At 31.3% G+C, this 27,692-nt stretch overlaps 1 protein-coding gene across 1 annotated transcript; it reads right to left on the reverse strand.

Moving 5' to 3' along the window:
- Positions 1–1,941: 1,941 nt before the first annotated feature.
- On the reverse strand, positions 1,942–27,692 carry LOC134711958 (uncharacterized). The gene is made up of 21 exons (XM_063573002.1): positions 27,451–27,692; positions 23,427–26,788; positions 22,526–22,774; positions 19,342–19,491; positions 18,760–18,864; positions 17,919–18,042; positions 17,073–17,186; positions 15,121–15,165; positions 13,904–13,989; positions 13,139–13,186; positions 10,892–10,956; positions 10,169–10,223; positions 9,295–9,426; positions 8,574–8,652; positions 7,863–8,008; positions 7,030–7,126; positions 5,643–5,788; positions 3,936–4,021; positions 3,259–3,337; positions 2,502–2,623; positions 1,942–2,210 (listed from the first exon to the last, which is right to left on the reverse strand). The coding sequence occupies exons 1-21, from the start codon at positions 27,608–27,610 to the stop codon at positions 2,045–2,047; spliced, it is 5,616 nt and encodes a 1,871-aa protein (XP_063429072.1). The 5' UTR covers positions 27,611–27,692; the 3' UTR covers positions 1,942–2,044.

Here is a 27,692-nt window from a genome sequence, read left to right on the forward strand (position 1 = left end):
TAACAAATAATGTTTTAATCATTCAAAAAAACCCAAAATCAAACTTAAAATACAAAATTATTCTAAAAATTATTACATTTATATAACTACATGACTACAAATTTTAAAAACAAATTAAACCCTAAATAATGAATTTAAAAATAGCTAAAGACTTCTGTCCTGGTTGTTGAATTGGTTTGAATGAAATTCTCTATTCTTAATACATGACTTGTCTATAAGACACATACACTCTCTAAAAATAGCATAGTGCAAAAGCCACCACATAGTGTTCATAGTTACATATTGAAGTAGTGCAATTTTAAGTGTAATAAAACGAACTGATGAAATTACAATGTGGATCTTTTAAATATAGATTCTATAATGAAACAAAAGTTGTTCAAAAATCAAAAGTTAAATCAACATTATTGAAATCAAATGTAGATGAATTTCAACATAAAATTTCATATCACAACCAACACATGCAAGTAAAAATTTATGTGTACAGGCAGCAAATGGTAGATATCCTTGCCCTTACAGCAAAATGCATTGAGTGTGTAGGTAAAGATAACATGTTTGTTTAGCTTGCTTTGCTATCTTAACCCCAAAGTCTTTATTAGATTAAGTATACTACTGGGATCCTCCATATGGAGTAATCAAGTCCAACAGATTGGTTATCTGTCTGACAAGTCTACTTTTGAAAGAGGGTGGTATACCTAACTTAATAATAACTTCATACAAGCAAGCTAACCAAACAAATTGTCTTTACCTACAAACTCAAGGCATTTAGCTGTAATATTTAGGTTAATAAAAATAATCTTTTTGGAAATGTAAAAGCCTGAACTTGCATCACATACAAACTTTCTTTTTGTTATTTTGTTTTCCCTCTAAGTAGCTAGTCTGCCTAAAAGTTCGGTATTTTATATTTAACTAATCAAGGTAAAGTCATGACAACACATATCAAACTTAGAGCTAGATGTTGCCTCGTGTCTTCATATGCAAATTAAGAATGGAATAGCAAATCTGACCAAAATAGACCAGATCAATATTTCAAAGACAAGTTTCAGATGAAGTTTGGGATACTTACTTTTACATCTAGTTCAAAGACAACCTTTGAGGTCTGAAAAGAAAAGAACGAAAGTTCAATCATTCAGGCCTAGATTTTTCTTAACTAGGTCTGTCATTTTTAAAAGGGTACAAATAGACATTAAACCTAAAATAACTGCTTTAGTCCAGCTAAACACTTAAACTGAAAAATGAAATTAAACTTATATCTCTATGATAATCAGTCTTCTGCAAATATTCTTAAACACACTAGCAGCTAGAAACTTTAAAATAAAAAAAAAACATAAAAAAAACATACCCTTTGTTAGAAACTTGTAAAAATATCAAAACAAATATATATAACATACAACCTAAGCTAAAAACTTGTAAGAATGTCAAAACTTGTTGGAATTTCAAATCAAAGTTATATAACACCATCTTAGCTGACAAGTTGTAAGAATATCAAAACAATAATATATCAACAACATAACAAATTAATGAGTCATTATCCAATCTTATGATAAAAACTTAATATTTATAATAAATCAATGACAAAACCAAAATCTTTAAAAAGTTCAACAATACAGGTCAGTTGACTAATCATACAGCTTTTAAAAATTTCATGCTTTACATTACTTTTCAATAAAAGAAGGGATGCATCATGGGTGCATATTTATATCCACAAATTAATTTTGACAACTTTAGAAAAACAGAGATATAAAATTAGCAAGACACAACAAAATTCCAAAATAGAAAAATATTTCAAGATGCATTATACATTGTCTAATCATTTCCTAAAGACTTAAATAATGAACATCAGAAATATCATTTGACAACAAGTTAAGTCACATAACTCTAGAACAACTGTCAGATCTGACAATTATCAAATTGTAAATGGAATTAATACACGTGGTAAAAAAACAAAAAAACTTTGTGTAAACTGTCACTTGTTTTCATGAATATATATATCAGGAAAATAAAAAGCAAGTCTTCAATTTTATGCTAGTGATTGACCAATTAAAGTTTAATCTTTAGGACTTTCTTCCACGTTCCTGACAGCAAAGAAATCTGTAAGAGTATTAAGAATTTTCTTCACAACTGGTATACTCCATGCTCTTCCGATCATCTGTCGACGTTTAGTAACTGTGATGTTCCCTACATCTGTATAATGATCTGGAAATCCAAAAACTCTGAAAAATTTTATTTTTACAATTAGTGTTTTTGCACTAAGAAAGTTATTTGTCAAAACACTTATATACTTTTCTGACAAAATCTCAAAAATCTTGTATCCTTCACCTTTAAACCTTTTAATTTAATTTAGATTTTAAAAACGCTAATATTACAGATTTTTATTGCAATAGTTGAATAACGGACAGAAATGCAAGATTTTTGCCAAAACTGCTCTATTTTTACTTTAAGGTATTTACAAATGCCAAGGTGACCAATATGGTACATCATACATTGCCACTAGTTTATCATACCTTTCTAATTCAGAAATCCAGATAATATCATCTTTGCCATTCATCGTTACAGGGAAGAAAGCATCATTTTTTCCTTGCTTCAAAGAATTCTGTCTTGTTGTAACAGTCCTTATTATCTTTACCTAAAATTAAATATTCATGGTAAACAAGTTATTCTTTAATATTTTCAATCCAATAAACACTATAACAGTTTCATATTGGTATTCTATCAGCATATCAGGATTAAGAATTCCTGAAAATGATCTGTTTTACAAAAGTGACATTTCTTGCCATCTATACTGTGTCCTTTCTGTACATTTCTTTCCATGCAAAGTTCACAGTTTGAACAGAAAATAAACTCAGGTGGAGTAACTCTGATTATCCTTATTTAAAGCATTTTCACTTACCGGGTATATCTAGTATGATTTAGAAAAAAAAAAATCAAAAACGATATGTTGGCTGTTTGTCACCATGCTGGAAATGAGATATTTATATGACAAAATATTTTTTGCCAAGGTAGTGTGTACACAGTAACTGAAAAAGAAGACTGTGTCTATGGCCACAAAATGCCCCTGGACAAGCTGTGAAATTTTCCAAGTTAAAAAGGGACATATATTTAGAACAGTAACTGATAATCAACCAAAATTAAACGAGGCAAACCAAAGTAGGAGTGTGGAAATGAAAATTGAATGGTCATCATTTAATTTTGTTTTGAACATTACAAACATGAATGCTGATACTCATACCCCCTTCCCCCCTCATCATGATTTAAACTTACTGTAGCTTTTCTGTTACATTTATTAGACAGAATATCATCTAGGTCTGCTGTGAGTTTAATATCAGATAAATCTGGTGTGCTGTAATTAGAGGTATATAAATGTCTATAAAATATACATCAATGAGGCACAAACCCAACAACAAAATATAAGTAAGAAGATAACTAGAGATATGAACAAAGAGAGATGTACAGTATATGTCAATGATCAAGAAAATTTAACAACACAAAGCACCAAAAGCTTCATAAGGTGAATTAAGTCTTTCACAATATTAAAAACATCTGTCTTCTCAGAAATTCTATACATTTTTCAAAAAAGGCAAAATGCAACAGTTCTTTGTGATGGAGGTGTGGAAACGTATGTTTTTAGCCTCTTTTTAATTTGACGTAGGAATTTACAGTATGCCATTTGTGAAAATAATTACAATCACAATACTTGGTAATGTTTTCTAGTAAATAATTAAAGAACCTTTTTGAGCACGTTATAACACCCCACTTTCCCATATTGTCATTTGGCAAACAAAATGTCACCAGATTCATTAATAGGATGTTTAGAACGTTTTGTTCAATGCGCTTTATTTTGTGTATATAAAAAATAGTGATAAACTTGGGAAGTCAGTACCATGGAATTTGATTGCATTTCATACAATCTTTCACAAAAACCTATTTTTATTTCTTACCTATACATTCCAGGAATATTGCCCCAAAAATATCTTGGCCTGGCTTGTGCTGAAAAATACTTAGCATCCCATAATGCTGGCTGGCACTGAAGAATACAAACAAACTATGTCAAACATTTCCTTTAAAATTTGCAAAAATACAAATAAATGCAAAATTTTTTCTCACATTCTAGCTTAAAATGTTTTGTAATCTGCTTGCCATTTAAGAAATTCCCTAAATTTTACACAGATTTCAAACTTTTGATAATTGCTGACTTTGACCTTTTGATCCATTATGCACATTATGGCAATGTCAAACAAATTTGGTAAAAATTTGGAATATGCTGATATCGTTCAAAGATAAATAAATATCATAAAAACAAAATTTTACGCAAATGTCATCTTTCACTAGTTTCCATGACCTTTATACTATTGACTTATCAACCAATCAGATTTTTGTCCTCATTCTTTCAAGTATTGATTCAAACCAAGTTAATTTAAAACAAAATGGAAAGGTTCAAAAGATTTATTCCCAAAACTGGAAGTTAAACACCAAAATAATTTTAACTGCGTAAGTGCAACTTCATCAAATCCTCTTGAGTAGACAAATCTTTTTTTTACTGCATCATTTTATGTGTGTGTGTGGTTTATTCCGTGAATGCCAACATCATTTGATCTACCTACAATTTACCTGTAAAATTATGTCGGCATTCGAGGACTAGGTGCAAGAAATTGTCACAACAAAAGTGCATCCTATCAAAACAACCATTCTAATTAAACAGAAATGTATATTCCAGGTAGCTAAATCACATTCATGTTTGTGAAGTTGTTGAAAAAATATTTTTTTTGGTGTAACTACTGTAACCAATATATATTCTTCTCTAAAAATAAAAAAAATTGTTGCATCACTAAGTCTTTGGACTTGGATGCTTTTTCAACATTTCTATAGTGTTGTGTGCTGTAATATCGTCTTATTTTACTTGATGGAATTTCTCGAAACTTTGTGTATTCTCATACTTTTTTCATAGCATAAAGAGAAGAAAAATTTGAATAATATATTATTTGTTTGCAGACAGAGAACACAGAAAACAAAACATATAGCATAAGTCAACATATAAGCAGATTGACAAAAAACACTATAAATCTTCATATGTCTCGGAATATTGTTGAATATTTTATACAAGCAATGTTCATTTAACAGTCTATTACAAGTGTAAAATTTAATTAATTGTTCAATTAAAAAGTTAATATAATAGAATATTTACTAATAAATTATTCAATATGATATGGATTTAGATAAATCTCTAATATATCCTTTTTATAAGTTTGAAATAATTGTATTCAACTAGAATTTCTTTAAAAAAAAAATATGTCTTATAACATTTCCATTCCCAAAATATTTATTTTAATAAAAGTAATAAAAATATTTTTATTTTCTTTATTTCTTTAGAATTCGTGACTATTTTAACCCCAAAATCTACTATATTTTCTTATATCAAAAAGTGATAAAATGTTGCAATTTTATCAAGTTCTCTAATTAATTTTTACATTTAAATACTCATAAAATTATTTCAATAGTTATAAAAACACCTATTGTTCTTATAAACACATCTATTGAAATATTTTTGTTGGCATTCAAGGAAAAGGTAACATATAAAATGTTGGCATTCGAGGAAGACACCGTGTGTGTGTGTGTATGTAAAGTCATCTATTTGTGTTTTTAAATACCTGTAAAAACCTGGATATTACATCAGAATATTCTCTTCTCATTGAAGCCACGTTTTCATACAGCCAGAAGACGTGATGCCCGTCAGATAAATTTTGTACATATTGTAGTATACGAAAATAATCAAAGAACAAAAGAGCTGTGCTGCCTGAAAATAAACATAACAAGAAATGCAGTGGGAAACAGGAAAAAACACACAGTATATTATATGAACTACTGATTTCATTAAAATCTGTAATAATGTAGAAATCTCACTTGTTAAGATTTTAAAACAATAGTAAGACAATTTCAATTTGTATTTAACTTTACACTTTTACATACCTGTCAACCTGTGATGATGAAAATGCAGGTGATAACCTGCATTGAAGAATCAAATCTCAGGTCATAACGCGTACCAACTTTTACTAGCTGTATTTCAGTATTAATGGTACATTTTCTAATAATGTAAATCAATGATACCAAAACATCAATGCATGTTCACTTGTTTAAGTAATTTTAAATCCTATTAATTATTATTTCATTACACTTTTAAAGATTTTTATAAATTTTTGTATCACAGTCTTATGTTGTTTACTTTGAGAGATGATGAAACACTACAATTTATTATTCAAATGTAATTCTAAAATGTTTTACAGGCTATGTAGCTTTTCAACATTATATCTATCAAATTTACAAGGAAATTAGACTATGATCAAATATAGTAACACAGTTAAAGGAAGTATAAATGTAAAATATAATTGGAAAAAAAATATGGATAAAGGTATAAAAATAATGAAAAGTTATTTTTCAATATGTATTTGAATTTTATATTTTTATGATTTAATCTTTTTCACCCATAAAACGTAAATATAAGGAATAATTTTGAATGGTGACAAATAAGGGGAAGTTACTCTTGGTTGAAATATTTTTGTAAACTAATGTAAGTGCAATTTATTTACGACCTAAAGCTAAGGTAATTGATGTTAATTAACAGTGTGTTTGACACCAAAGCTGTCAAGTGAAGCCATGCACTTGATGGGTCACTTAATTTGACAGTTTACATAGCTAGATGAACTTTCTGTTCATGGAAGAATTACGAATTTGCCGGTATTTCAAAGGAATATTACTTATGAAATCAATCTCAAGGCTAAGAAATACGGGTGAAATCGGGTCATTTTCAGAATTTCTGGGTCATTGAAATGACCCGGCTGGTCCCTCAGAATTGTGAAAATCTCGGGTCACACCCACAGAATACAGGTCAGTTGACAGCTATGATTTTACAGTAGAATAAGTACACGGTCAAAAACAAACTGTATAAAATAGAACAGTTTATTGGTCTGATTAAATATAAATACCTTAATATTATGGTACTTGTAAGAAAATTAGTTTTAAAAAAAAAATCCAACTCACTGAAATCAGAAAAACCTTTTCTCACTGGATTGGCTAAAGATAGGTCATTACATGGGGATCCACCAATCACCAAATCTATTGGACTGATTTCTTTTAACTGTAACAAGAATAGTAGTTTACTCAACATTAAATGTAACAACACTTAACAATTCTTTAGTTTATTTCTATATTAGTACTTTGTAACAGAGAAGGGTGCTATAGATATAGGTCTTTAACAGGGTCAAACAAGTGAAAGAAAGAATATATCCAAACCTTAACGAAAATTTTACCTACATTTAATATCACTTCCATTTACTGGAAACCACGAAAATTAAATCCCAATGAAATCTTATAGAGACAAAATTTGACCCCAAGACAATTAATGTTTCTGCAGTATGCTTCAACTTTATACTGATTAAGCTTTTAAAATTATTTTGATCAGAGTGTCACTGATGAGTCTTATGTAGACCAAAAGTGCATTTGGCGTATTTAATTATAAGCTTGGTACCTTTGATAAAGATTTACAAATGAGTAGATGCCACTGCTGGTGGACATTTCATTCCTGAGGGTATAACAAGCCCAGTAGCCAGCATTTTGGTGTTGACATGAATATCAATAATACGGTCGTTCTTATCGATTTACAGTTTGCAACATAAGTATGAAGTCATTTTTAGGCCTTTTATAGCTTGCAGTGTGTTGAAGGTCATACTTTTATAATTATAATGGTTTCATTTTTTACACATTGTGACCAAGAAACTTGGTTTTTTTTTGGCCCTTGTACCACATACTCTTATTTATTGTTTCAGATAGAAACAAGTTATTATAATGAGCTGTCAACAATGTTGGACACTTACCTTTTCTTCAGTTAATTTGGTCACATCCCCAATAGGAGTCACAGTATCACCATAATGAAAGGATGTCACTAACATGGAATCCTGGTCTATTTCTGATGTGTAGTATACTTCAATGTCTAGCCCTAATGAATCCAAAATCACCTTTCCTGTTATCAATACAAACTTTAAATAGAAAATCATTTACTATGCAAAAATAAAACTAGATGTATTGATACATTACAAATGACTTCACCAGAAAACTTATAACAAAACATTGGTAACAGATTAAGTTAACACAACTTTGACTAGTTATAAGAAATGTTTTATGCCAGCTAGTGTAAACAATTTTTTTTTATTTTGAAAATAAAGAATGTAAACATTACAATATGCCAGTCCAGCAGGCATTAAAATCGACCAAAAGATGAACAAATCAGAACAATCAATCAGAACAAAACAAACTGTAGATTAGCATTATACACTCATGAATCAAAAGGTCTTCAAAACAGAAAGTTGAATGTTTTCTGATCCTTGTAAGCAAAACATTTCAATCAGATTGGAATTTACAACACTTGACTTGAAATTCTGTTTCGACATAAAAAATAATAATAAAGGGAATGCCAGTGATGTACAGTAATGTATATACAGAATTCTTCCTTTAATGATACATCTCAAACCAATTAAACCTGCTTTTTTAACCATGTTTTTCTAAGTTTAACAACTTTTTATACAAACCAGTTCCAATTCCATCAAACAGGGAGAGAACTCTTAGTTTTTTCTTTTCTCCTACTAGGAGGTAACTTAAATCCTGCTCCTGTGAGAAATAAGAGAAATTTTGTTTTAATGAGAAGCTTAATTTTCAGAAGTTGATTTATTTTTAAATATTTCTACATTTTGTTCTCCCAAGAAATGTGTTACAAAATCTGTGGTTAACATAACCATTTCGCTTTGAGAACATGTTAAAAGGATTTTATACTGATATGTGATCATAGGACAGTCTATATCAGCAGGAATGCAATCATTGGCCAATAATGGTGTGTTAGATGTGATGTAGTCCAGTAAATATTGATATACTGTAAACCAACTTAATTTCGCGAGCGATTTATTTTCGCGACTAGAAAAATAACGCGAAATTAAATCGTCGCAAAAAGGAATAACTTGGATCTTTCCCTATCAAACTACATTAAGTTAATAAGAAAATTGCGAAATGAAATCGCCGCGAAGTTGACTAGCTGGGGATAAATGCGAAATAAAGTATCCACGAAAATAAGCTGATTTAGCGTATATTATTGATAAACTTAAATGGTTATAGTAGTCTTTTGAGTGATTTCACTAACCACAGAAACTAACTTCTTGAAATAAGATGATAGTTGTTAGTTTCTGAAGATGAACAAACGTAATTATATGAATTCACTCGCAAAATATTATTGACCAATATTTGAATACATTAACAAACCTGTACTTGATAGCCTGTGTTATACAGTCTAAGAATATTACGCATCCAGTCAGTTTTAGGTATTAGATAACCATGCGTTTCCAGAGAATATGGATGACACAAAAAGCATTTCCACGGATCAGCTTGTTTTATCTGTAAATAAACATGCAGAACATAACATGGGTTATTCCATCTTAAAAGGATAAAAATATTCTTAAGTTAACATATAGGACTCTTTAGTATAATGCAATATGTATAATTTAATATACTTTAGAATACAGCAATTTGCATTACATCTAAGTGAAATTCAAAAAAATTTGTAAGGTATTGGTAGGGTTATAGGTATAGAACCATTAATTAGGCCATGGATATAAAGGCACTCAAGAAAGCAGTACATTTTTAAAAACATAACAGTTTCTATGCAAAAAACTGCTTTTTGAATTTGAATGCAATTATCCAAAAGCCCCCCAAAAATACAAACTCTAGAGAGACCTAAAGCCCTCATTTGAACAGGGTTGCAATGATTGCTATACCAACAGTTTAAATGTCCAATGCATTCTCATTTATCAAGCTGGTGAGAAATGGCTGCAATAGGGAGATGGATAATATCAAAGGGATATTCAAACTGACAAACAAATTGACAATAGGATGATCTCAGCAGGGTGAACAGATCCTGCTCCATATGAGTTGTGTTGCTTATGTAAGTCATACCCGTAGCAAAGAACCCCCCCTTGAAAACAAATAAGCACTGTGAAATTCCTGGCTACGGGCCTGTAAGTAACCCTGGTAATGAGTCTAATTCTGTAGGTCACATTTAAGGAAAAGAGGACATGATTGAAACATTGAGAAAGACTCTCAGTTATATTACAAAAAGCAATGACATAATTTAATTCACCTTTTCAACGTGGTCTTCACCTACGAACAGTCGTATACATTCCAAGCAATATACACTGTAAAAGAAATAATGAACTTAAAGAAGAATAGGTTTAAGAATGTATATGTAATACATAATTTGAAATTAGCTACAAATTTCTAAAGACTTTTCATTTATATTTTTTGCTTGAAAAGAATATCATACACGAAAACTAGTGTTAAAAATTTGAAAGTGTAGGGTGAAAAACTTTACTTTCTTAAAATAAAACTTCTAATAGATATATGCAAACAGAAAGGTATTCTTTATTTTGGTTACTTGTTCCTACATTTTATGTTTTTTTAAAAATAACCCTTACAATTGAAAGAATATTTCCAATCGTCTTTTTCTGATATTTGTTTTTACAGTACCACAACATTTGCAGAATACATATCTATTTCTCAATGTTTTTTTTCATAAATGAATGAAAATATTTTTTTAAGCCTTTTTTCAAATACCATAAAGAGGGTTATTTTGGCAGGTGTAAAATCTTCATGATTTTCATTGAATAAGGTGTACAAATTATTTTGGCAGTTACTATTTTGGTTGATTCAAAACTTTTATCAATACATTTGCATATACACTTTTAAATTGGCGGAATTTATTTTGGCGATTTTGTTCTATCCAGGAAATAAAGCTAAAATTTACAACCCGCAAAAATAACCAGCTATACGATAGACCGTAGTAAACTTATCTGACAATACTTACTTGTTACACTCTGATTCCTCACAGACAAACAACTTTCCACCACTGGAGCACACAATGCAAAACATCTGTTAATAAAAAATTATATATATCTGATGTTCTATTGCATATAAAAATAAGGAGATGTTGCATAATTGACAATGAGACAACTATCCACCTTAATATAAATGAAACAGATGTAAGCAACACAGAGAAAAACCCATAACGCAGTCGGCATTCAAAGGTCCCACCAGAAAACCCCATAACGCAGTCATCATTCAAAGGTCCCACCACAAAAATATGAAACAAATCAAAAGAGAAAACTACATCTATTACTAATTATCAGTAAATCAGAAACTAAGAAATCAAAAAGTCTGACAAATATATATAATAATATATGTCATATATCAGTTCTTTAAGTTCTAACCAGCTCATAAAAATTACAATCAAAAGATCTGCTGGCAATACAAACTAGAGGCTCTCAAGAGCCTGTATCGCTCACCTGATTCTTTTTGGGATTTTGAAATCATATAAAAAAATATAAAATTTGGCTAAAAGTAACAACACAACCTCATAAGGAAAGGAACATTCAGGCTAAGTTTGATTTCATTCAATTCAGTGGTTCTCTAGAAGACTTTTGTATGCATTTCCCATAAGGGTCCTATGTTAAACTAAGTCCCCCCACTATCGGCCATCTTGGATGATGGATCAGCTACAAAGTAACAACACTTGGTCAGCACCTCATAAGGAACATTCATGCCATGTTTTGTTTCATTCCATTCAGTGGTTCTCTAAAAGAAGTCATTTGTATGCATTTCCCATAGGGTCCAATGTTAAACTAAGTCCCCCGCTGGCGGCCATATTGGATGATGGATCGGCTACAAATTAACAACACTTGGTCAGCACCTAATAAGGAACATTCATGCCATGTTTTGTTTCATTCCATTCAGTGGTTCTCTAGAAGAAATTCAAAATGTAAAAAGTTAACGACGACGCCGGACGCCAAGTGGTGAGAAAAGCTCACTTGGCCCTTTGGGCCAGATGAGCTAAAAATGTCAATATGAAAGTACAAATTCCATAGATTTTTTTATACTCCAAGGGTCTTAATTCAGCTAAAATTGGTCAACTCCTAAAAAACTCAAAAATTCAAATCTCAAGTCAAAATAATAGACCAATATAAAATAAAAATAGAATGAAAGATGTCAGAAACAATATATGTACCAGGCACTTACACTTGGTGACAAAAGAAGTGAACAAGAGGCTCTCAAGAGCCTGAATTGCTCACCTTAATTTTTTTGGTTAAATCTCTCATCAATGATTATTTTGGCTTTTCAATTTATTTAAATGTTCTTTGAATCATCCTATTTTCTTCAAAAGCAAAAAAAATAATCATTTTCTCCTATGTTCTATTTTAGCCATAGCAGCTGTTCCTTGACATACAAGGAAATAAAATATAAAATTTATACTAGATACTCTGAAACTCATTTAGCCTAAGTTTGGCTGAAATTGATACAGCGGTTTCAAAGGAGAAGATTTTTTAAAGTAAGTCAACATGGTGAACAAATTGTGAAAAAAGTCTTTAAAGGGCAATAACTCCTTAAGGGGTTAATTGACAATTTTGGTCAAGGTGACTTATTTGTTGATCTTACTTTACTTCACATTTTTGCTATTAACAGTTTATCTTTATCTATAATAATATTCAAGATAATGACCAAAAACTGCAAAATTTCCTTAAAATTACCAATTAAGTGGCAGCAACCCAACAATGGGTTGTTTGATTCATCTGAAAATTTCAGGGCTGATAGATCTTGACCTAATGAACATTTTTACCCCATGTCAGATTTGCTCTAAATACTTTCGTTTTTGAGATATAAGCCAAAAACTGCATTTGACCCCTATGTTCTATTTTTAGCAATGGCGACCATGTTTGTTGATAGATCAAAACTTTGGATTCAATTTATAAACTAGATACCCTAAGGAACATTCACTTAAAGTTTGGAAGTATTTGGCCAGGTAGTTTCAGAGGAAAAGATTCTTGAAATAGTTTATGACGACAATGAACGACGACGACAGACGCCAAGTGATGGCATAAGCTCACTTGGCCCTTCGGGCCAGGTGAGCTAAAAATGGATAGACAAGAGGGCAAAGCTAAATCTAGGCAACTCTGGAATTTGATGTCAGGCTCAATTAATTACAAAATATTTTTACCTTTACATGATCATGGTTAATTCTTTACATAGTCAAATTCTATGTTTTGAAGTAAATACTCACCCCTGTGCCATCCTCTCCAACAGCAAAGAAAGATTCTATCAGTTCTTGCTACAAATAAACAATTGAGGAAAATTTAATTTAAACTGATTTGCCATTAATACAGGCTTGCAAATTGATGCAACCTTAAAAGTTTAACCCCAAAATCAAGAGGTTTCTTCTTCCTCCAGATTTTGAAAATCTGTACAAATTTCATTCTAAACAAGCAAGGATAAAATGTCTTCATACATAAACCCTTCGTTCTGAATGTAGGGTTTGACATTTAGATGGACAAATTGCAAACAAAGCTATGACTATTGCTCCTGAGATTTTTTGGGGGAGCATAATAAAAAATAAAAAATAAAAGAAACAAATTTGAGCTTTCTAAAAAGCTGAGGACTGCTTAGCTCTAACCTAATTTAAGTTAATATGTGTGCATGTGGTTTTTGATTTGGTATTGGAAATGTGGTATGTTAAGATATTGATTGACAATTTTTTTACTTGTTGAAAAAATGTACAAATAGACATGACTCTGGAGGTGTGTCTAGATTTGCAGAATTTGAGACCAGAAAAGTTTCTAATTCTTCATCTCATTTTAGCCAATAGCTGTTGATGTAACTCATCCGCATAATAAAACAACCAATCAGAATCAATTTGTGATAAGTAGTTATTTCAATATGGCATGTATGTCCACTTAAAACTAATAGCTCCACATTGTGATGCGAAGTAATTATAGATTATATAAAAACGAAGAATAATACCCAACTTTCTATCAAACTAATTACTGACCTTACATTCTCTACACAATCCTCCCACAAATAATGGATGTTGATGTACAACCTCTTGTGTGATATCATTACAGGAAATACAGATTTCTGGAGATATAGGAAAATACAAGAGTTAGTTTATTATAAGAAAATAAAAGGCTAAATGATCAAAATTTTGCTTCCAGTTTAAAAGTTGGAAAGAATAACATGAGTCTGTGTCTATAGGTCAGCAATGTCCACTCATACTATGATCCTGGTCAAGCAAGTCTGAAATCTGGTTCAAAACCTTTACAAATTTGGCTTATGTTTTAAAAAATTCCCATAAGAAATCTGGTCATTTAATGTTAATTCCAATTTGTAAGTGTGTTTTCACATAGGTTAATGTTATTTTAAATAAACAACTTTCCCATGATGATCTTACTTACTCTGTTAAGGATATTATAATGTCTCAGTGTCTACTTTATACCTAATGCAAAGTACACTGTTTTTAAAAGAAATGTGTGAGGCCAAATAAAACTATATGTTTGGTTCCAAATTCTAGACCAGCCCTGAACCTAGAACGTTTTTTTTCATTTCTGAACAAGAATGTGTCCTCAGTTGCACTATCATTTTCTATGTTCATTGGACCGTGAAATTGGAGTAAAATCTCTAATTTGGCATTAAAATTAAAAAGATCATATCATAGGGAACATGTTTACCAAGTTTGAAGTAAATTGGACTTCAACTTCATCAAAAACTACCTTGACCAAAAACTTTAACCTGAAGCGGGACAGACGGACGAACGGATGAACGAACGGACGCAAAGACCAGAAAACATAATGCCCCTCTACTATCGTAGGTGGGGCATAAAAATAAATTTTCAAACTATGAAATTTTGAGGATTGTGAATTAAAATGATTCAATTCATAGATTTCTGTCATCTGAATTTCCATCAGAAGTATCTGTGATGGCTAGGATGGAAGAATTCATATCAGAATGCAATAAAATTCACTGAAAATGTAACATGAACTTCCGGTAGTGGCTTGTATAATATCGGAAAACAATTAAGGTAAACACATGATTTTTCCCTGATTTTAACAATCCCAAATTCTTTTTAGAAATAAATAAATAAAATTTGCTGACTTATCAACCCTGTTTTTTTTTTAAAGTAGGTAACTGGAACCACACATATATTTTTATTTGGCCTGGTGTGAATAGCTAAGCATGGGCCATTAATAATAATGAAAAGTTCAGTCATACCTTCAAGTTTTCTTTCTTTGCTTTTTACTTCATCAAGAGCATCACCTGAATAAAAAAACATATTTCTTTATCCATTATCATTATAACACATTGTTAACTTTGTGATATGGTATTATGCAGTACGTAAATTAATGAATGACACACCTCAAGAATAGACAATATTCTTTTACTATAAATCATATTATATCATTTAATGTGTTGAATTTTAGGATTTCAATATTGCATCTCATTTAAATTAAAACCATATTAGCCACTACAGAACTGTTGGTTTGATAATACAGTAAATATCAAAACATTTTGATACTGTATTTCAGAACTTATGTTTTATTGGAATTTCCATGTCGGAGAGTTCCTGCTTTCCGGGAAGTTACAGAACGAAGATGACTTATTGATGAAATACAAGTAACTTATTTGTTAATTATCAGGAATAAATATGATTTATTTATATGTTATAGAATATCTGTGTCACAGATTACCAAAGATTGTTTCATTTTTCATATCAACAATCATGCTCCATTCATTCATGGCTTATAGCGTCTGGCGTATATATAAAATTTAGTCCTGGTATCTATGATGAGTTTATTTACAACCACTGGGTCGATGCAACTGCCGGTGGAGATTAATTTCCATGAGGGTATCACAAGTCCAGTAGTCAGCACTTTTTGTGCTGACATGAATTATCATTGATATTGTTATATTCATAAATTAACTGTTTACAAAATTTTTGAATTTATTGAAATATTAAGGCTTTTCTACCTCAGGCATAGATTACCTTAGCTGTATTTGGCGACACTTTTAGGAATTTTGGATCTCAATGCTCTTCAACTTCGTACTTTATTTGGCTTTTTAAAAAAAACTTTATTGGATTTGAGCGTCACTGATGAGTCTTTTGTAGATGAAATGCGCGTCTGGCGTATATATAAAAGGAGAAGGTCATGTAAGAGCCCTTTTTGGCCCCCAAAATATAGCAGTTTTACAAAATTGTTAAAACGTATACTTTTAGTTATTTATTGGATAGTAGAATGGTTCTGCTACATAAATATTGGCTGTTTTTGACAATACAATGCACATTAATTGAGTACTAGCACCATTAAGTGATGCTAAATTACTGAAATCTTCACAATTCCAGCATTTTAGTTAAATTTTAGACGGTTTCCGTGTAAAACGAAAGTGGCCGCATTCGTATTCATCCAAAATATTGAAATGGAAGTTGTATTTAATAATAATATATAACATATATAAAGATTGAGGATGAACACGGATGCGGCCACTTTCATTTTTGACAAAAACCATCGGAAAAGTGACATTTTTCGCTTATTTGGTAGATTTTTCATATTTTAGCTTGAATCGGATTGTTTTTAATGACTAAATGAGTGAAAATCTTTCACAAAAAATAATTGATTCAAATGAAATAGACACTTAAGTGTTTAAAAATCGGTCAAAATCTTTCTTCAGATGAAACTGAAATTCGAGGCCAAAATCGGTCCTTACCAAACCTACTCCTTTAGTCCTTGTATCTATGATGAGTTTATTTATCACTTAATTATCACAACTAATTACTAGATTTTTACTTTTCATGAGTAAATGACAGGCACCTCTTACAAAGCTTGAAGAGTATACCATCATGGATCAGCAATGTTCATCATTAGTTTCATTGTGCTTTTTTCTAGTTTTCTGTGTTGTATTTTACATTGTGCTTTAATTAGTCTGGTGTATTTTACAATATCTAGATTTCTAATTTTAGAGGTGTTTTATCTGTCATAGTTAATAATTTACACTGAAATCTGTTTAAATTTCAATTAAAAATTCTATGGTTAGAGTATATATACATGCTAATGAGTTAATCCTTAACCTTGAGCAAATATTTGTAGAAAGGCAGCGTGGTCAATTAGTATAAAGTACATCACAGACTTGTAGCATTGTATGCATGTAATAACAGGTAAGATATTAACCTTGACCTCTTGGTTTTAAATCATCATTTTCATCATCACTGTCATCTATGTTCCTTCTCATTGTTGATCTTAATTCACTGATCGCCTCCAAGACAAAATCTGACAATGGTTTTTCTGAAGATAAATAATATTAGATGTGGGGTAAATGTCAACCAGATAGAAGCCCACAACACAAAAACTCAAGACATGAAAAATCTTTATATAAATTCAGTATGACGATGAATTCATTCAAGTTCTGATACTATGAACAACAAATTTATTTATTGTGTAAAAAATATTTCAGTACTCCATGCATTCCTGTGTTCATTATTTTAATTAGCTCCTTTCTGTTCAAGGTTATAGTTGTCTATCTGATATTGTTTTAAATCTTCCCCTTTTTTCATTAATATTGTAATAATATTGTGTCATAGATCAAAATTATTCTTTTTGTGTATGTTTTCTTGTTTTTATTTTTTTAATTGGGTTAAGCTATTTCAATCAAAAGTGGCTGTTAGAAACAGATGACCGCTGATATGAGGTGACTGTTGATATAGGCAGGTGTCACTGTGCTAAAGAAAAATTCATGAAGTGGGTCTCATTGGGATTTAAGCGTGACACGTGATTGCCGATTTTTTGTCAGTGTGATACGCGAAAGTCAAATTTTTGTGGCGTGAAAATGGAAAATGAGGTCTTGCGGGACCCGGGAAATGACAAAAAAAAAATAGAATTGCTTACGCACAAAGTGTAAGCGGGATACGGGAATCTGACAAAACAGTAAGCAGGATCCGGGATCAAAACCCCCCATGAACAATTTAATGTTTATACTGATTTCAAGCAATAAACCAATCAGCTACTATAACTATTTACCTTTTAAAGGAAGGAAAACATTGCTATCAAATGTTGAAGATGTGTTTTCGTCTAAAAATCCTTTTGTTGCCCAATCCAAAAGTTGGATTGTAGAATCATTGTTGTTACATCTCTCAGCACAAACCTAAGAATATCAAAGTCTCTGATAATTTTAATGTGAGGGCAAAGCACATAAATGGAAACTTCAGTGATCAGGACTGAACTATTTTTGATTTTTTTTTAAAATAATGCAGTTATTTTTAAGTCAGGAACCTGAGGTTCAGTAGTTGTCGCTCGTTGATGTGGTTTATAAGTGTTTCTCATTTCATATATAGATTAGACTGTTGCTTTTCCTGTCTTATGGTTTTACATAAGTAATTTTTTTGGGGTCCTCTATAGCTTGCTGTTCGGTGTGAGCCAAGTCTCTGTGTTGAAGGACATACCTTGACCTATAATGGTTTACTTTTATAAATTGCTACTTAAATGGAGAGTTGTCTCATTGGCACTCACACCAATTCTTCTCATACCTAGTTTAAAAATTATGATGCAATATTAACTTCAAATCTGACCAATTTAAGTAAACCTATAATATATTCAAATAAATAGTGGTTACTGTACATTCAGAAATTATTGTCTGCATTTATTATTGCAATTTTGTCATTTTAGACTAAAATATGATTTTGATTTTTGTGATATGGAGAAAATCCTGTTTGGTTCCTATAAAAAAATAAAACAAGCAAGTTGAATTATTGCAATTGAGACCCTGTCGCCTTTTTTCTCGCAATAATAAAAACATCACAATAATTTCTGAATTTACAGATCTATATTTTTATAAAAATTGAACCGTAAGATAGTACTGTACCTTGATGGCTTCTTCTACTCCATGTTTGAAGAGGTTTCCTATAGTTTTACCTTCATACATTCTGATAAAGTTTGCAACAAATGGAACAATTCTCTCTCTGGAAACCTGAAAATATATTCAAAGATTGGCATCTGATACAAAAAAGATCTCTTATATTATTTCTTGACATTTTGGCACAAAGTCAATCTTAATATGCATTTTTGAAACATGTTATGACAAATATACCTTCATGACTTGCCTTTAAAGACAAAAATTAGGGTCCATGTGCTCATTTTTTAGATGATGCACCTGCTTTTCCCTCTAATTTTGGATGATTATCATTAGCAAAGTCGCAAAAACAACTCGTTAAATGCATTGCCATTATTATCTCCCCTTATTACTGTATCACATGTCCTGAAATATAAGACAACAAAAATCACCATGTATACAACCAAATTATAAAACCATTATGGAGGAAATAAAAGGTAAACTAAGAAGTTTCTGCACTGATTATTAGACCAAATTATCACCAGCTTTATGATTTGGAATTTTTCTTTAATTTCCATCCTGTCAGCTGCAAAGAAATGTATTTTTAATCCTTACCTCAGTAATTTTGTGATCTCCAAACCAAAACAGCCATGAATGACCAGGTTCTGCTTGTTTTCTCAGCACCATATAACCTTCCACAACAATGGCAGGCCACCAGCGCTGTCTTCCTAGCTTGCCCCAAACTACCTGCCCAAAGTTTGGATCCTAAAAATCAGAAAACTCATTTGAGCAAAATAAAAAAAATAACATTAAATATCTGTTTTAGATTGAAAGAATTGAAAACAACCATTTGACTAGTTTGAAAGAATTGAAAACAAACATTTGACTAGTTTGAAAGAATTGAAAACAAAACATTTGACAAAAGCCTTTTAAGTCTCAATGTTGCTGATTATTATCAGTAAGATCTAGTATGACAAGAGTAAGAAATTATGGCTGTGAGAATTCTAAATTCTAACAACTGGCAAATATTCTTTCTTCTTCTTTTTAACCTGAGTAACTTGAATCAATCTTAAACAAAAATTTCTTGCTGGTAAATATTTCTTATTATTGTATAGCAATATAATATTTCCCACAGAAAGTAACCAAAAGTTAGCGTGCAATAAATTCTAATATTGCACTAGTGCAATAAATCTTCAAAATTCATGAAGTCAACAACGACAAAATCTTATTTTAAACCCATTTTTTACTTTCAAATATTATATTGCTATACCATAAAAGGGTTATTGCATGAATATTGGGGAATATTGTCCCTTGTAGAACATATAATGCAGTCGCAAGCTCGTGCAATATAAAATTCTACTCAGGACAATATTCCCCAATATTCATGCAATAATAACCCTATATTACTGCCAATAAATTTTTCATTTATTTTCAAACTACAAAATAATAATGCATACATGTGAACCTCCCGACGGGAGTAAAAAACTCCCGTTTTCAGGGGTTCCCTTCCGTCCACCCGTCAAAAAGGAAAAACTCCCGTGCAGAAAAAAATTCATGAATGAAAATTTTCAGTTGCCATTTTTACTATATTGTTTACAAATTTATCATTGAGATCGTAAAACCCCGAGATTTGTTAAGTCGTAAAAACAGGAGGTTTATCAAACGTATCCAGTGTAACCTGATTACACAATATGTGGAGATTTTAATCCTTGCAAAAGGCTAATTAACAAGTGATAATAGTTTGATTGAACAATCATAAGGTGTTGGATTATCAATTACTCTATGTGGCTTCTGTTGATGGCACACGCCAAGGATGAATAACGAATAAATACCGGCAGTCATAGAAAATGGAATGTTGTTATCTGAAAATTTATTGTTAGTTTTTTTTTTAATGCTGAGAAAACATTTATTGTATATGAAAATACTGGAAAAAGGAATGGTTTCAGAACAATGTGAGCTGTTTGCTACACAAGCTTACTGAAAAATTATATAAGCAAAATGATTATTTAGTACACCATTATGTGTTCAAAATGCCAAGTCGACAGTTATCTCCGTCTTCAAAGACACCAGTTTCAAAACAACAGAAATATTTGACAAAGTTCAACTTTGAGACATTAGTGTAAAATAATGTAAAATAGACAGTGCTTTAACTTATTTATTGTGAAAGAGTTAAAACAATGACAATGATCAGTTTTCTGTCATCATATTAGTGTTTTTAACCATGCATACCCATTGTTATTGTTTGTTAATTTATTATAAATGTATAGCATATATATGTATATCTCTTATATCTCAAGCCAATGCCAATGAAAAACAAATAAAAAAGATCATCATCAGCAATCAACAATGTAAAAAAAAAATAAAAAAAAAGATTCTCATCAGCAATCAACAATGTGAAACAAAAGAAAAAAAAAGATTCTCATCAGCAATCAACAATGTGAAACAAAAGAAAAAAATATTCTTCTCAATTATTGAACAGATATATCATGTTATTGAGGGGTATTTGTGAAAAATACAAGTCGAGGGACTTAAATTTCCTGAGCCGCTAGGCAACAGTGATATATCTGTTTAATTACACCGAATAAATTTTAATTTAAACTCTCTGTACTAGGAAAAAGAAATTTATTTGAGGACAAGTACTGTCATAAATTATACCGCGGGAACTATACAGGTACGTATGTATGTGTATACACGTTCGCGCTGTCTTTATGTTACGTCATATCCGGAAAAAAAAGACGGGAAGATGCTCGCGAGGGTAAAAAAGGAATATCCAAAATGGCAAATACCATGGTATTTGCAGCATATTCACCGGCAGTGGTGAAAAACAGGCAGATTCATTTGAAATAAGGAAAAAATGTTAGAATATGCGAAAAATACACTGGCTATCAGCCAATCAAAAGCTGGCATTCTTATATAAGGTGTAATTATCCTTAATATATGCAGACTTTAACTAATGACATTCACAAGGAAGATTGAAAAAAAAACCCACAAAAAAACACAAAAAAGACAGATTTTTACATAATATGGTTAGTTAAACATTGAAAAATATGTCGATCATATGTCGATAAAAAACCTCCTGATCTGAGGTCCAAACTCCTTACCAAAATTTCCAAATCTCCTGATCTGAATTTTACAGTCCATCACATGTATGATAATGATGATGATGATGATGCTTCAAATCTTGGCACCTAAATGATGAGCATCTGATAAATATCACATACTAATACACTTCTTTAAAACTCTTACTTCATCTGCAGGAGATCCCCATACATCTCTGTTAATAATAACATTGATTTAATTGCAACTCAAGTCAGTAGAGGATTGGATATGCTAATTAATTTGCATCTCCTTGATCAGGACCTTTGACCTTATAAGTAAATATGGTCATCCTCTTCCGACTTATGAACATCAGAAAGAGTAAGATAATGAAGATGACCAGCTCTTATTGACCTTGTCTATCAATACAACAGTTCAAATACTAAAACATCATTAAATAATGATAAAAAAATATATACATTTCATGTTTAACCTTTTTATAAACCACATTACTGAGGATTCATTTATTTTCGTGGGTATCAATTTTCGTGGAATGAGAAAAACTTGCATTTTCATGGATATCTGATTTCGTGGTTTTGCCAATCTTTGCATGCTCAGCCTATAGAAAAATATGTAATTCATTGAACATTTAATTTCGTGATTCACCAGTATCAACGAAAGCCATGAAAAATGGTATCTAACAAATAATAATGAATCCACAGTACACATAGTTACATCTAAAATCAAAATCAACAAAACTTACATCAGATGATTTGTGGTCTGTTCTTATTTCTAAGGTTGGATCAATTTCATGGTCTCCACTGGCCTTCTCATGCAATCTGGGCCTTCCAGGTTTAGTTTTTTTACTCCTTTCTTTCACTTCACTGTTTCCAGAACCAGAGTCTTGAGCATCTTTAGACTTTTTCTGAGGAGCAGGATTGACTTGAAATATCTCCGTCTTTCTAGGTTTCTGTCTTAATGAATCTTCCCATCCTGCTGTACCTCTTCCAATCTAGAAGAAAATTCAAATGTGTTCATGGTCATCAGAATATCAGAACAAATAATATCACCAAGTATAAAAGCTTAATATATAACAAATGATCTCTCAGAGTATTGATGTGTTTCATACAGATGGTACACATTACTCTAGGTAAAATTAGAAATCAAGTGAACCTCTACGCCAAAATGAAAAAAAATCTTGTGTTTAGGGTTTTAAACATGCTTTCTTTTTATTTTTTCAAAGCCTCAAATGCCTTCCCTTAAGATTCTATTGGTCTTTTTCAGTAGTGAATCACGAAAGAGTTCCAGGTGATACTCTTGTAATCAAAGTAGAACAAGAAATTAGTTTTAGAACAAAAAGTTACCAATGAATTTAGTACTTTATTGAAGTTCAAAATGAAAAATATGTGAGCTTACAATTTCCCTACCTACCTTACTATTTACCAATAATCCATCCTAATTTTCCTCAAGTGCTCTAAACAATTATATTTTTTTGTAGCATAAATAATGAGTAAGTCAAGCAACACATACAAGACAGATGACCTCACACCATAAAGCCATTTGAAATATTTAAATAAGCTCTTTTACCTATAAAATGAAGTGTATGTAAATCAATAGTAAATGAAGTTTCAACTGTGATAAAACAAAGCTAAACAAAAACAAACCTTTTCAAACTTCATATGTTTTTTTGCAGCTTTTTCCTTTATTCTACCAGCTATAAAATCTGTCATCTCTTCAATGTCTGCAGTATGTAGGTTTACATCTGATTCATTACATCTCTCGCTGTTCATTTCCACTTGGTTTTCATTGCTTAGACTAGAACATTCACTTAAACTATCATTGTTCTGGGAGTTATTGAACCCTGCCTTCATTACATTTCTGCTTTCTTCAAAGTCCACACTTTCTTGGTCTTCATCTGTTCTTTTCAAAATATTATCTATCTTTGTATCTAATCCATAAGTTGATATTTGACCTTCAAGATTGGTGTTGTTACCAAGGACATTGACACAATCTGGTTCCCCATTCAAATCCCCACTATCTCTGTTATTGCAATCAGAATCAGACCCAATTCCAGATTCAATGTTATCTCCCTCATCAACTTCTAATTCAACAATACCTTCCATCCCGGATGTTGCACCATGGTTCCAATACACATCTTTAGTAATGTCTTTTTCCTTTTCATGTTTGTCTTCATTGTATACATCAGCTACTGAAGTTTTTGAACTCAATATTTCAGATCCTTCTACATCTTTGTTTTCAAATTCCTTTTCTTCCATAAAAGGAATTCTTGCTTCTTTTTTGTGATATTCTATTATTTGATCTAAAGCTACAATTTTAGCTTGATCATCAGAAAAGTCATTTATACATGCACTTTTTTCAGTGGAACTTATTTTTCTGAGTTTAAGTGGAGCAATTTTTTCTTCATTAGACCTTTTTCTCTTCATATTAATACACTTTTTTCTGATTATACGTCCAGTGATTGGTGGTGGGGCAGAAATGGTGGTTATTTTCTGTGAACTATGAGCGACATCTTTGTTACTTTCCATGGTATGGTCATTGATATCCTTATTGCTCAGTGGTTCATGGTTTGTAGCTTTTCCGAATTCTTTTTCCAACAAATGATGATTTACCTCTATTTGATTGTTTTTGCCTAAATTATTTGCAGATTTGACTAGCTGTGTGTCAAGCTTCTGTAGTTTTTTCTTGCCTTTTTTATAAAACACAGTAGGAGCACAACTTCTAATATGCCTTGTTCTAGTTATTTCTATCTCTTTTTTTGCCCTCTTCATGATCTTAGGTTTCTTAGGATTTAGTTTTTTAATTTCCTCTTTCCTCATCTTTTCTGGTGTACTATTTATACTTGATGCACCAACTATATCACTTATATCAAGTTGTCCTAGTAATTCTTGTATCTGTTTATTTTGAGATTGATCACGATTGGAATGCAGCCCTTGGACAGAACTTTGTTCCTTCTGTTGAAATTTGTTCATTTCGTTCATAGATGGATGAACTACTGCCTCTACTGTTAATGTTGGTCTCAATAGGGGAGGGAGGAGACTTTTAAAACAGTTGTTATCTAGTAAAACATCTGGTTCTTGTAATTCTAATATTGGAGACATACTTTTATAATGTGTATGTGAATCACTGTAGGCATTGTTATTTTCAGATCCTTTTATATCACCACTCCCTCCTGTGGAGAATAAATCTTTCTGAGGCTGTCCACACATTTTGATTTTGTCCTGTTTATTTCTGTTTTGGCCAGAATCTTCTTTTTGATCAAAAGTGTAACATAGTTTTTTATGTGAATTTTGTATTGCTATTGAATTGTCACAATTATTACCACATGTTTCATTATTATTGCAGTCCTCTTTTGGAGTAACAAAGGACTTTTTCTTCAATAAATTTTCATGTTGCCATCTTTTGTAGGAAGCAACTCCTCCTAATGAAGCATTATTTGAACTATTGCTGGAATTTTCTATTCCATAATTACCTGTTGAAACAGGACTGTCTGCAATCAAATTTGTATTCTTATGAATAGTTTCACTATTGTCTGTGTTTGTGTTTTTCTTTCGTTTAGCATTTTTCCTTATCTTACTCTCCACATTTTTTGATTTCTTTTTGTTTTTATCATTGTGCTGCTCTTTCCACAATTGATTTACAGATTTTCCCATAACTGTTTTTACAGATGCAGATACAAACGGTACAATGTTTGCCTTTATAACTTCTGTCTCTTTAGTAACAGTTTTGTCAGTCATCTCCTGGGCATGTTCAACTGTTTCTTCAAATACATGAAGATCATTTTCGACTATCTTACTATTCAAGTTATTGATATGACAAGATACATTATCCAGATCTTCTGTTCCTTCTTCATGACAAGATACATTATTTAGATCTTCTGTTCCTTCTTCATGACAAGATACATTATCCAGATCTTCTGTTCCTTCTTCATGACAAGATACATTATCCAGATCTTCTGTTCCTTCTTCATGACAAGATACATTATCCAGGTCTTCTGTTCCTTCTTCATGACAAGATAAATTATCCAGATCTTCTGTTCCTTCTTCATGACAAGATACATTATCCAGATCTTCTGTTCCTTCTTCATGACAAGATACATTATCCAGATCTTCTGTTCCTTCTTCATGACGAGATACATTATCCAGATTTTCTGTTCCTTCTTCGTGACAAGATACATTATCCAGATCTTCTGTTCTTTCTTTATGACAAGATACATTATCCAGGTCTTCTGTTCCTTCTTCATGACAAGATACATTATCCAGATCTTCTGTTCTTTCTTTATGACAAGATACATTATCCAGATCTTCTGTTCCTTCTTTATGACAAGATACCTTATTTGGATTTTCTGTTCTTTCTTCATTAAACTCACAAGTTGCCTCTGTGTTAAATGCTATTTTTGTTTCTAAAGAAGGTAGTGCAATCTTAGGGCTATCATGTTTAGCTATATCTGTGTTTACAGGATACAAACTATTATCATTTCTCTCTCCCATACATTGTCCTTTGTTCACCCCAGTGTCAGCCTCAAGTGATGTGTCAGCGATGTCCTGTCTACTTTCTGCAGATTTTGTCCCTTCACCTAAACTGCCACCCGACAGAATGTTTGATTTACGATTTGAGATGATTTTCTTATATTCTCGAATAACTGCAGCACTATTTAGAGATGAACAAACATCATCATCTGTGACAGTATTTGACATATTGTCAATGCTATTACTAACTTTTTGTCTACACCATGGTTGTTTCGGAATTTTATTATGAACTTCCTTTGCCGATTCCAAATTCTTTAATGAGCTCTGACTTTTATGGGTGTCTATATTAAGGAATGAAGAGCAAGATGGGAGAAGATTCTCTCCAGATATATCATTTGTCTTGAGTGTACTGTCTTGGTTTGCATTAACAATGGACTGTGTTGTAGTCCTATTAGTAGTCCTCTTGATAACATGGGCCCTACCTCTAGGTGCAGTTTTCCTTAAAGGAATTCTATGAAACAATCTTTGTGTGAATGGCTCTGAAAATAAATAGAGTGTTGAGAATTAATTTCAAAATTATTAATCTGGGGTTAAGGTTTTTTTTCCCTAAGAAAAGGGAGCACAATTCCATTGAATCTTAAAATATTACACAATGTTTTATGTGCTACCATTTAAATACATAAATATAAAATTGCTCTTAACAATATTCTAGGAACTCCAACTACATAACCATATGTGTTTTCTTATGTTATAATTGACATATTTGGTAATTTATTTTAGCAAATGAATAATATGAGTTAAATCAGAAATGATAGACTGGAATATAATTCACAAACCTCAACTAAAATCTGGAAAACTATTCAAAAAATCCTTTTGTAAACTATCTTAACAGGTTCATTAGTTTGAAAGGTTCATAACTATGAACAGTTAAAGGGCAAATAAATCGTTTTTCAAGAAGCATAAACTTTTGTTTTCATGACAATAACTCCTTCAAGGTATCAACAGACAGTTTGGGTCATAAAGAAATATCTCTGATCTTCAGTGCTGTATAATATAAAACTTTTTTCCAGGTAAGAAACCTTAAAAAAGTTGTTAATAATTTCGTTCAGAAAAGAATCATAGCACATTACCAGGGGAAGGGTTGTCCCTCCATCAAATGATGGCATTTGATCATATGAACCTTTATGCAATTAAATGATACCTTTTGGTGACATGTCATCAACTCTGTAGGTTGAATTCTTTTCTCCTTGTTCTGATTCTTGAACAGATCTCGTCTTTTTTTCTTCCTGAACGTCATCTCCATCCATTAAAACCTCTGGAAGTACAGGATCTTGAGACAGAATACTCTGATAGAGCCCCATGTCATCAGTGGATAGCCTAGAAGCTATGTATAACAAGTTTGGTGAAGTCTCCTCTGTCTGTACAGATATCTCTCGGACCGGA

Source organism: Mytilus trossulus, chromosome 3 (assembly GCF_036588685.1).
Source record: "Mytilus trossulus isolate FHL-02 chromosome 3, PNRI_Mtr1.1.1.hap1, whole genome shotgun sequence".
Lineage (NCBI taxonomy): Eukaryota > Metazoa > Mollusca > Bivalvia > Mytilida > Mytilidae > Mytilus > Mytilus trossulus.